Raw genomic sequence first — 12,126 nt, 5'->3', positions numbered from 1 at the left:
GGTTGTGCCAGGAAAACTCTGCAGACACTCATTCAGTTTATAATCCAGGGATCAGGGAGGTCAAGGGGAATCTTTTCATTCACTTCAGCAGGCTTTGGAACAGAGGCTGGTGCCCACATTATGCTGTCAAAGGGACTACTTATCAGATGGTTTACTAGCCTATTTTTTCCAAGAAGACAGAAATAACAAATTCAGCCTAAACCCCTGGAACAAAAAAGGAAGCTGCAAGTTAGTAATTTATGCCTCACGGAGAGAAAATACATTATTTTAAATTCAGTGTATAGTAAACATGGTTTTGGACAAGCAGGTAAATTAAGATAGTGCAAGACTGAAGATGAATTCACAGTGTGTCTGTGCATGATCAATTCTCTAATCAAGTTCACTAATGAAAGCAGTTACTAGTTAATTTGCTGTTTTAAATGTGTCCAACCCACTTTTCTACTAGCAGTCACCCCCTCCTTCCCCAGGGCTCATCACCCCTTTCAGCTAAATGCATTGACATTCCCATTAAAAAGAAGGGGTTTTTTTACCACAACATCTTATGCAAAGTGTTTTCCACGGGTTGTAGAAGGAGCCAGACCTTGACTGCAGGCAGATGTGCAAAATGCAAAGCATGCAAGAGTCTCAGTTACACAGCACAGGATGTCATGATAGTGGCAGAGTCAGTACTTGGATAGGGTTCTTGTTGGAACAGTACTTCATTGTCAGAAAGGGACATCTCCATAGAATTACCAAATATCCTGAACTGGAAAGGACTCAAGGATTATCCAAATCAAATCCAGCTCTCCAGTTGCATGCCAGAATTCTGTTTTGCAGAACTCCCTCCTAATTTATCCTGTTCCAACAAAGCACAAGCTCTCCTTTGCTATGACAGGCAGCATTCTGTTTTCCACATGACTGCTCAGGTATGTGCTTTCACAATGACATCACAGTTGGCTGAGAAGATGGTGGAACAATACTGAAGTTCATCACTGCCTAAATCCAGGGCAGGTGACCTGCACCGACCCCGATTTATTCTGTTTGGATGGCAGCAGGAGCTAGTGATACCCAGTAATGGCTTAGGTAGAAAATGTCAGGCAAAGTATTGACACGATCCTCATTATTAAGGTGGAATGTTTCTGCAAGATGCTAAACAGCATTCCAAGATGATCCTACTTTGTGGATGTCAAATTTGTTAAGATTTGCATTTAAATTACTTTTCTTTAAAAACAGGTGTTAAAGTTACATGGAAAGTAGTTTCAGGCCCTTCTAACTGCAAAGACAGTCATGGTCTTATTCCAGAGCAGGGACATGACTTGTATTAAACAAAAACAGCCTTTAGGAAAACTTTAGGAAAAAGAGAGACTTGTAATCCACAGAGGTACTTCACTGAATTAACTTCTGTAAGGACTTCTCACGTGTTTTTTACCTGCTCTTGTTAAAACAAAAGAAATCCTTGTCTTGCTAAGCAGATGAGTGACTTGTTTTTGTTTCTTACATTTTCCTTGGGATTTTACCACACTCCAAAGCACAGTTAAGGTTACTACAGTGTTTCACTCATTACATGTGCAGAGGAACAAGGCAATTCTGTAATCTTTTCGACTCTTTTCCTATTGTCTTTGTTTAAAAGTCTTTCCTCTTTTGTTTCCAAGCAACAGCTGTGTCTGTCCTTAGTCCGGACTACACTCTTCCTTTCAAATGTCTTCCTCTGCCTCCCCCACCTCTTCATTCCGTTCTCATCCCCTGAAGGTTTCTTTTTCTTTTGTTTTTGCTTTTATTTTAAAGAACTTCAGGTATAAGCACAGTATCACTGAACGAGTGATGAGAAATCTAGCAAAGAACATGTTCACTGTCTTTAGTAAAAGACTGTCCTTTTTGGTAAACCACAAAATCATATTCCACCCCAAAGCACGGAACAGCATCCGTTACTTACTTGTTCCATTTAACTTATTTCCTGGTATCTGACTCATCTCAACAGAATTGCTTCTCAGATTTCCTCTTCTGTGTTGTTGTCCAGAGTCATGAGGACTGGGTGGTCAGTATTCAAGTTACACAATTAGTAATTATGACACAGGCAGACCCTGCTTAAACTTGTCAAACACATGAAAACTAGTACAGGTATCAGCTAAAGGAAAACTCTGAAACTTTTTCTAATCTTACAGATTATTTCTATGGATTCTGTTAACAAACAATTTTAGAAAATGAAGGCTTAATCTAGATGTGGATACTGTACTGATACTTTAGCTTTCTGAGCAGTGATCCAAGACTTGTAGACTCAAAAGCGTCCTTATTCCCTTCTCCAAAATTATGTTACTTTACCAATTAAAATATATTATATGAGCTTTCTTCCAATAAAAACAAGTATTTTGAATTGTTTCTGTACATTAAAAGGCTTCATCAGTCCCTGTTAGCTTGTCTCCATCTAGTATTCAAAAAACTATTAAAGGAATATTGAAGATACTTTGAATGTAACAGTAGTCAAGCCACTACACTGATGTGTTGGTTACCATGTCCCTTCCAGTAAAAAGCTTAACTTTTCAGATAAAGGCAGAAGATTGCTCTGTCTGTAACAAAGACCTAAACCCAAGGGATTTTTTATGAATACAGAAGGATTCAGGACTGACTACAAATCCTATTCATTTTATTCACATATGGACCAGTCACTATCAAAATAATTCATGTTCACAGTATACACATTTAAGTTCACCCCAAACCTACAGATTTCGGCCCTCAGCTCATCCTTAGAAAGTCTTTACAACAATTGTAGTGGGTAATAAGTTTGTATTCCAATCAAACCAAATTTAACTCAAGACCTGAGGAAGAGTATTCCAGGAACACCAAGATAGTGACTATAGAAAACACATGCTATTTATCCAAGTATCTGCTGTTTGGTTGCCATCCTACTCAGACTGAGTACTTCCAGCAGTGCCAATTCCAGTAGCAACGTTAAGGATCACTGACTACTGTAACTGCAATACTCACTGTGAAAGATTTTATTTGCCAGGAAATGTAAAACTCAGGTTAGGTAACAGGGATGTCTAACTACACAACAGCTTTTCAGACACCTCTGTTTCCAAAACATAATTCTACAGCTTCCATTATAGTACCAAAACAATGAATAACCTACCCAAAAAAAGAACCAAGGAGCAGGTGTAAACTCCTTGACTTACAGAACTGTATCACAGCAAGGCACTATATTCAACCACCAGTATAAGAGACAGAAGACATTAATGAAAATATTGTTTTGTAAACTGAAATAATTTAATAGAAGAATCTAATCAGATCAGATCTGTAGGATTCTGATTTGTTGAATACATTCAACAACTATATATATCTCTGTTCAGTGATAACTTTTAAGAAAAATATTAAAAATTTTAATACATTTCTACTGTAATGAAACTTTGCAGCAATTGCCATGTCACTCGTGACACAACAGACATCACCAATACATTATTTTATATAGAATTTCAATTCAGAAAAAATGACAAGTTACTGGGTCTTGTTACAGTGAGATTTGAACAACCCCTTTGAGCAGGACTGGCAAAGCTGTGAGTTAGCAGTTCCCTTCTCCACACAAATGAAAAATTAGGGATGTTTCCACAGTAAGTTTCTTCGCTTCATCAGGACAGCTTCAGACCTTGCATGTTTTGTTTCAGATTGAGCAACTCCTTCTCTTGTCTTGTTTTCTCCAGTTTGAAGGCCAGCTTGTTGGCTTTCTTCTCCATCCTGCGTTCCTGTGCATAGAAATAGTGAGAAATTTACAAAATAGGAATTAACATGCAAAATCAAACTATTCCAATTAACTCTTCTAGATCATGAAAACAAGAGCAATCTGAACAACGATATTATTTATGGCACTAATTATTAGTAGTCAAATTAATATGTGTATCACCAGGATAAACATCTTCAGTCAGCTGAAGCTTCTAATATGCTGGCAATTTCTGTTCCTAAATAAGACAGCTAGGATTTCATTGTGGCCAATTAGGATTTTCCACATTTCTTTCAGATACCTTTCACTTTGTGTGATCTGAAACATCGTAACTATTTCCTTTGCTACTCTAGATTGTAAGGAAATCTGATGTTCCTTCCGAAGTTTTATCTGCAGTGGTGGCCACAATAACAGAACCAAAGTTTTGATTCTGGAAATCAGTAAGACAAAAGTACGAAGTTAATCTACTGGACAGTTTTTTTTAAAGAAGCAGTAATTAGTCCTTTGAGACCAGCAAGTTTTTCCCATTATTTTCAGACATGACAAGTGCGTTTTAAAAAAAGTTCATAAGACAGAACTCAGACAACATAAAATGCTTTGCAAGGTTTTATTTCCAGCCAGTACCTTTCGCTCCTCTTTTATTGCCTGTTTCCTGGCTCTGCGATCCTCTTTGCTCTCAGCTTTGGAGCGAGGCTGTGTTGATGCTCTTGGCAGGTCACTGCCATTGATCATTTGCATGCGTTCCACCTGCTTAGCAGTAAGTCCTTTCTGAGGCAAGATATGTAGGGGAATTCCAGTCTTCTGAGAAATCTTTATTGGCTTGGGCTAAAATAGAGAGTGCATATGTATTAGAGGTCCCTAGCTTTCTCTCCAAGAATTGCACATGGCACTGCCTTATCAGTGTAAAAACTTTAGATCCAGATTTAACAGTAATAAACGTTAAGTTTCCTCATTTAACTTTCTCACAAAAACACACATTAATCCCTAAGTAAGAAATCAAACACATCTGAGATGGAATCTGGCCTTCAGAACAAGAAAAACATTTTTCCCTTTTGTTTAAATATTACTGAAAAAGTAAAGAACTTAAGTAGCCACTTAATATTTCTTTATAACCTTGCAAGAAAAAGGTTTCATTTCAAATTTGGGGATATCAAGCTGTGCTCTAATGATGGGGAACATCTGGAAGGCCAAAGAACTAGAATAAATTGTTTCAGACCATAGGAAAATAAACCTGAAGGAATATGGGGCTGTGAGACACAGACTACACAAAGGTATAGCACAAATAACAACAAAGGAAATCCCTTGCTCTGTATGATTCTGCCTAGCTATTACAGAAATTTTGAATTACTCAGTTTTGCTTCTAATAGAAAAAATATATCCAAATCCTTCTTTAGTGGAGAAATAATACCAGAGGCTAACACCCTCCCCAACCTTCATTTCTGCTCCCATATCTGTAAAAACAGACACCCATTGAGAAAACAAAAACATTTGTCTCAAGTCTTCCCAGTGATATTCCTCAGAGTAAGTTTAATAATTTTACCTTTGATGGCTCCTTAATAAGTGTTGGGTGATTATATAAGTTTGAATATGTACCTAAGTCACAAAGAAAAAGGAAAGTAGTCAAGAAAGGCTAGCAAATACAAATGAGGTAAATCTATTATGAATTGTACTGTTACTTAGGTTTTGGAAATTCCTCCTGTTGTGCTCAGAGAATAAACCATTTTACCTGAAACACTGACAGAAAAGTTCTGAAATCACCTATCGTTTACTTTGAAATCCTAGGAACAAATAGGCAAACTCCAAAATACTTACTCAATATGGATTCACAATCCCACTTTTCTTTTGGCTCCTCAATAACTACAGCTACAATTTCTTCCTTTTCTTCCTCACTTTCTTCATTTGCAGGAGAGTCCAAATCTTCATCAGGTTCAAGAGCATCCAATTTCACACAACTTTGAAAAAGTTCAGAGAAGAAAAAAATACGGTTTATCTCTTCTTGAAAATGTATAATTATATAAACCCAGACTCCCTTCAGTAAAACCCTAGACCCAAGAAAGCTATTTCCAAAGAAATTTCCTTAAGCAAGCCTCCTCAAAATAAAACTAAAAACATTAGGACGAAGACACAGTCAACAAAAGAAGTATTTCTGCATTTCAAGAGGACAAATTCAATACAATTATACAGAAGGAGCATAACCTCACTCAAACCAACAAAATTCCTCCACTTACTTTTATCATACAAATGGATAATACTCATATGCAGCTGCTTTTGTTGTGGGATGTAATCTTTGAGTACATGAACTTGGAACAACATGCCCAAAATTTCAATATAAACAGAGGATTACAGAACTACTTATGTGAAGCAGTACTTCTGGGAATACATACTTCTTTGCTTTCTCTTTGTAGTAATCATCCAGGACTTCCTGCAACCGAGCATTGTCGGTGTTAATATAGCCTTCCAACTCCACGTTATCTAAGGCTCCAATTTCATCTTCATCAAATTGTTCATAAAACTAAAATAAAGAAGTGGATATCTGTAATTAGATCACATTTGTCATGCAACTTCTTGACAGCTTAAAGAAGAGCCACACACTTCTTTTTATTTACTTCTTTTTCCTGTCCCTTCTCATTTGCTGAGCAACTGCCAAACATCTGCAGTAGCATTTCCTCCTTACTGTCAGTATTCTGTCAGCATGGGAGTCACAAAGTTATCTTATAATAATAATATATAAATTGGCTTCTAGAAAACATTTCTTATTCTGATGCATTATTTCAATCTGTGCCTTAAGAAGCCTGTCACTGCTCAGAACAAAAGTCACACCATATTTCCACTGCTCTGACATCAGTTCATGAATGTATACTTTACCAGGGGCCTATACATGATTCGTTGTGTTGAACTGAGCCTCTCAGACAGAATTGTAACACTAATTATGAATGCTCATATAGTCATTGGAGTAATTTTGTTTAACTCTATCAGTGCTAGGCCTTTCAATAGCAATTAACACTATAACCTAGGTGACACAAGCCTCTTAATGTACCCAGTATTAAATGTAGGACACATGCAAAGAGCAGGGCTTGATGCCCTGACTGCTAAAAGCAGTAAAATCTGCAGAGGTATACAGGACACTGCTTGATGAAATGAATCAATAGACAAAGAAGCATTTAAAACCCTTCACAGTTACACTCTTGAGCTGCCTCACCTTCTCAAATCTGTCATCCAACAGAGTTAACTGCTCATTCCGTCTTATTACTGAAGAAGTCATAGAATATTCCGTGAAACGACTCCTGGTTTCTTCTTGCATAAAAAGGAATTCTTTTGTCCGTCCATTAACGTCATCATCTGACAAAGGACCTTCTGAATCATAGTCTTTATCACTACTGCAGCTATCCTTTTCATCACTATCATCTTCCATATCTTCCCATTCATCTTCATCCTCAGCATCTGGTCCCCTGAACAGAAGTATAAAACAGTTTTAGAATAATACATGGGCCTTTCCATAGCTCTGACCTATGCTGGGTTATCTGAAACAATTTGGCAATAACAGATTTAAATCTTGAGAGGGAAAGAAAAAGAGTGAGACTTTTGCCTGAGAGCTGAAAGCATTGCTGGCTGGATCATGCATCTGTGCATTGAGAGGAAAGTTATGTTTATATTCAGCTGTACATGTCAAAGCAGAAAAATACCAGCTGCGTTCCTGAATATTAAAACAAGCAAAATTTCTCATTGTTCATGAAATTATGAGGATGATACCAAAACCTAAGTAGATAAAATGCAGTGGGGTATCACATGAAGCATTTGTAAAGGTTCCAGAAACACCCGTTAGCCTTCCTCAATGTTATTACTGATGTATTTTATATGTAATAGATGACAATGTTTTAAACAGCTCAAGAACACTATTATTCCAAACACTGCATATAATCCATGAGCTCAAAGTAACAAATGAAACCCATCTCTTGGATAACATAAGAAATTTGATTTTGCAAGCTACCATCCAAATAACACATGGTAATACTTTTTTTAACACACCAAAGTATTCCATTTGAAATCTGAAACCATTGTGGCTTCCTACACCACCACACACAATAGCAAATAGCATCTCTCCTAGTTACATATGACAAACATTTCAATAAAGCTCTATCTACCGCTTCTGGGGTTTATTTGCTTGTAGAACAAAATCATCTTCCAGGATATTTTCTGGATTGTCAAAGTCAAAATCATCATCAAGAGCTGCAACAATATCTGGGTCAAAATCTAGCCGTGGTCCTAGAAAGTTAAAAAAACAAAACATAAATATTTACATTTTTCTGACATTACAAAGCTACCTTCCTGGATAAAAAACAATCCAGCTAGGCTATTAATTTGCAGTAAGGAAAGCTGAAACCAAAGAATCATAAAATTCCTCAAGAATATTTGTAGACTTGATACAAGCCAGGGTAAGTCACCAATCTCTTGTCAATTTGTATCATTCAGAAAAAAACATTTCCCAGAGGTTTTAAGCTTCCATAAACATATTTTAATATAGAATACTGTAAAAGAAAAAATATCTAGGTTAAAGTACCACATGATCAACTACCAGCATTAGCTCCAACCCTGAAATTCCCTACATTACAAAAGGTTAGAAAGTGTTTCTCCACTGCAATTAACAGAAATGTCTTTAGCATCCTTCTGTTAGGACAGAGAGAACTGCTACAATTCCTTTCTGTTATGAAATATGGAGATAGCTGTAGAGTCAATGTTCAGTGCAAACATGGATCCATAACAAAAACCTGCTCACAGCCTGTAACACTGAAATAACACTAATGAAGGAATGCAAACACTTCTCAGCATTTCAAAAGAAATTGAGTGAAAATCCAGTTCCAGACTCGGATTCAGACAGAATAATAAATTAATAGTATTAACTACAGGTTTCCCCTGTTATTAGTTTGTATTTGCTACACAATAGTAAGAGCTCACAGATTCCACCCTCTCCAAGCAAAGCTAAAGAATTCTTATTAGTGAATCACAGAAATAAATCTCAAATTGAAACATGGGTCTCTCACAGATCATTCCTTATGTCTGCTATTGAGCCTGTTCTAAGCCAAAAAATATTAACACCAGAATTGAAGCTATAATTACCATCTAGTTCCTAGATGGCAACTCACATTACAGCAAGGTAAAAAATACCTGAAACAGGAGCAGCTTTATTTAACAAGCCCACATCCTCTTCAAACTCTGTGGCAAATACTGAGGAAGGCAACTTAATAGATGGAGCCTTAGAAAAAGAAACAGAAAAACATGACCATAATATATCTGTTCTCAGTTTCCCATTTGAGCTCAAATTAACAAAAACATGTGGATACTCCTGCGACCAAAAGAATCTCTGTGAGTGGTACTTAAATGTTACAACAAACTACTTTATCAGTGGCAAATTTTCAGAGTTATACAATGATAGCTATGGAAAGTGCTGGCAGCATCAATTCTCGTGTCAATATCCTCCAGGTACAGAGACAGTATTTTTTGCATCTCTGAAGCTTTTAGAGAATGGTTGTACAGCAGGCACACTGAAATCTTAAAAATTTTTGTTGTTGTTGTTTTGGAGAACACTAACACACATTTGAAATCACCCCTTTACTGAGAGGCTTGTTAAAAGCTTCACAACATGCATATCTAACCTAACTTTAAATCTTAAGTAGTATCATCGAACTGTACCTGAAAGGTACTTCTGACATTGGTTTTGACTAAAATTACAGTATTTGGTTAAATCAAACACCCTCAGCTATAAGTGACTGACAATGGCATACTTCACTGCTTCAAAGCACTTACTGCTTTTCCACTCCAATGTGATCCAGCATCATGAACTCCTACAAGTTATGCCAGCAATTGAAAAGTTTGTTTTTATTCCCTCTGGTTTCTGCTACATTCCCCTTTAAAAAAAATGGTATGCTGATAATACAACCTGGCATATTCCTAACTCCCAGAGCATTCTGAAGCTCTAAACAACCTGAAAAATAAATGCCCACCCCAGAAAGGCACATGACTTGTTCAAACAAATACCTTCACAAGCCACCTCTGTAGAGAAAAGTTTGTCGTGGGTACATGAAGTGTTTTAACACTGTGCTAGCAAAATAATGCTCAGCAGTAAATTCTGCCTTGTCAGCTTTTGGGCTTACTTGTTGGAAAGTCTGGTTGTGGGTCAAAGAGATCCTTATAAATAAATACATATATACACACACAATTAATGAGTCTACAGGATGTTAATGCGCCAAAGAACAGCATTATCATGAGAAAAAATACGACTTACTGAAATTCTCTGAATTTCATCTTCTATGTGCCCCTCACTTGTGATGACAATTCTGCTTTGCTGTCCACGCACAGACGGGACAAGCTCAGAGGGACCAGAGGCCTCTTTGAGGTGCTGCAAATAGTCATAGTCATCATCAAAGAAGACACCATACTTGCGCTGCTCTTCCCTTCTTTGCTCCTCATGCCCCTAGGAAGAGGGGAAAATAGAAAATAGAAACAGAAATACATTTGGCTAACATATAATAAATAAATAAATGTATAAAAAAGAATAAAGAGAAATAAATTTAGTTACTCAAGTCCATTTAAAACTTACTAGCAAAAGGAAAAGTAACACATCTCCTGAGAGTGTCTGAACGTTAAAGTCCTTGTAGTCCTCTCCACTCCTTATCCTAATGCACAGCTAATTAGAATGTTGTCATCAGCTGGTTCCATATTTGGGTGCTATCTGAGCAGGACCTCGAACAACTCTTTCCCACCAGCAACACAACCAACAATGCCTGTTTTATCACAGCGAGTCAGGCAAGTTTTGTTGGTTTTAAAATACATTTACACCTCCAATGCCAGTTAAGTCATCCTTCAACCACCAGGCAGTAACACAACTATGAAATTCCCTACAACATCCCCTTCTTTTTAATAAGCGGAACTAAAAACTACCCTCTCTCAGGCTATATTTCTGAATTGTACAATTGCATACCGACTTTTTTTCTTATCTGAATGAACCTCAGTATTAAAAGAGAGTATTTACTTTCTGTGTAGGCAGCAGAACTCTCTGGGGTGCAGTATCATCAGCAGCAAGCGGATCCCTCTGACTTCTGTGCACTAAGTGAAATGTTACTGCTTTCTTCTTCTCTATGAAGGGTTTCTTTTTCTTGTGAGGCTGCAAAAGGAAATTTGGTTATCTGTTAACCAAAAATGAAATATTAAAGGCACATATGAGAACCTTTTCTCTGTAGTGTGCTGCTGTATTCGTTTTAAGGCAAATGCCTTATAAACATATGCTTGGAGACAAAGCATAAAGAGACCAGTGGGAGCTTAACTCATCTCCCCACATGCACAACAGACATTTCGTATGTTCGAACAGCAAATTCAGCTTATTCAGCTGCAAAATGGCAATGCATCGTACAGTAAATATCTGATAATAGCACAAATAGTTTAACATACAGGCCTAAAAAGGAATTCTTAAGTACCTACAACACACTTCATCCAAGAAACACAGGAAACTGACATACAGAAATCCATCTAGACACAACTTGCTTCGTGAGAGCTCTTTACACAGCTGCTCCTACAGCAGCAATTCAACATCAGCCATGAGAACTATCCGCAGCACCACTACACAGGCACAGCTCTTAACATCGAAATACACATGCGTTCTGGATCATCAAAACCTCCACGTATGCTCAACTGGCTGAAAGCCTTTCCAACGAGTTAGCACATCTGACCCGGGAAAACATTCCCACCAAGGTTTCTGGCTTTACCCACCTACCAAAACGCGTTACAGCAGATATACCTGGGGGCTACCTATGGCTCTAACCTGCCTTCTTCCCCCGGCAGCTCCGAGTTCAGAACACGGCACACTCACCATGGCGCTGTCCCTGGCCGCTCCCGGTGTCCCGAGCCCCGCTCGCTCCCACGCGGGCCAGGCGTCAGCGCCGCCGGCCTGTGCCCTCCATCTTGGGATAGACCAGTGACCAACGGGGGGAAGGCTATAAGCTGCCAGTCCGGACAGGTTTGTGGGGTTTTGCTTTCCAGTAAAAAAAAAAGAACAATGAGCGTTTTCTCAGACTGAAATAGTATTTTGATAAAAGAGAGGCTCTGTGGACGCACGCAGATGCCCGCCAGAGGCACATTTTCCCAGTTCTCCCCTAGAAATAATGAAGAATGGTTCAGGCCGCCTCAATTGGCAAGACGCGGCGCAGGCGGCCAAGGGGCAGCGCGCGTGCGCAGCAGCAGCGGGGGCCAGAGGCGGGGCTGGGCTGGGCTGGGCGGGGCTGGGCTGGGCTGGGCTGGGCTGGGCTGGGCTGGGCTGGGCTGGGCTGGGCTCGGCTCGGCTCGGCTCGGCTCGGCTGGGCTGGGCTGGGCTGGGCTGGGCTCGGCTCGGCTCGGCTCGGCTCGGCTCGGCTCGGCTGGGCTCGGCTCGCTGAGGGGAGGGGCGGGTT

At 38.8% G+C, this 12,126-nt stretch overlaps 1 protein-coding gene across 1 annotated transcript; it reads right to left on the bottom strand.

The window, feature by feature from the left end:
• Positions 1-2,603: 2,603 nt before the first annotated feature.
• On the bottom strand, positions 2,604-11,827 carry LTV1 (LTV1 ribosome biogenesis factor). The gene is made up of 11 exons (XM_010400089.2): positions 11,550-11,827; positions 10,716-10,847; positions 9,969-10,157; positions 8,852-8,939; positions 7,831-7,951; positions 6,888-7,137; positions 6,073-6,200; positions 5,501-5,640; positions 5,229-5,281; positions 4,313-4,513; positions 2,604-3,713 (listed from the first exon to the last, which is right to left on the bottom strand). Exons 1-11 carry the CDS (start codon positions 11,550-11,552, stop codon positions 3,600-3,602), a joined length of 1,419 nt encoding a protein of 472 aa, XP_010398391.1. The 5' UTR covers positions 11,553-11,827; the 3' UTR covers positions 2,604-3,599.
• Positions 11,828-12,126: the final 299 nt, after the last annotated feature.

This window comes from Corvus cornix, chromosome 3, assembly GCF_000738735.6.
Source record: "Corvus cornix cornix isolate S_Up_H32 chromosome 3, ASM73873v5, whole genome shotgun sequence".
In the NCBI taxonomy this organism is placed as follows: Eukaryota; Metazoa; Chordata; class Aves; order Passeriformes; family Corvidae; genus Corvus; species Corvus cornix.
The sequence above is the reverse complement of the archived record's forward strand: the minus strand, read 5'-3'. Positions and strand labels throughout refer to the sequence as shown.

What these genes read in the sequence shown, in the direction of transcription:
- LTV1 (XM_010400089.2), bottom strand. An exon ending in TGGATGACAGATTTGAGAAG is followed by an intron (nt 6,201 to 6,887) that starts GTGAGGCAGCTC and finishes TCTTTATTTTAG; the next exon opens with TTTTATGAACAATTTGATGA. An exon ending in CAATAAAAGAGGAGCGAAAG is followed by an intron (nt 3,714 to 4,312) that starts GTACTGGCTGGA and finishes TTCTATGCACAG; the next exon opens with GAACGCAGGATGGAGAAGAA.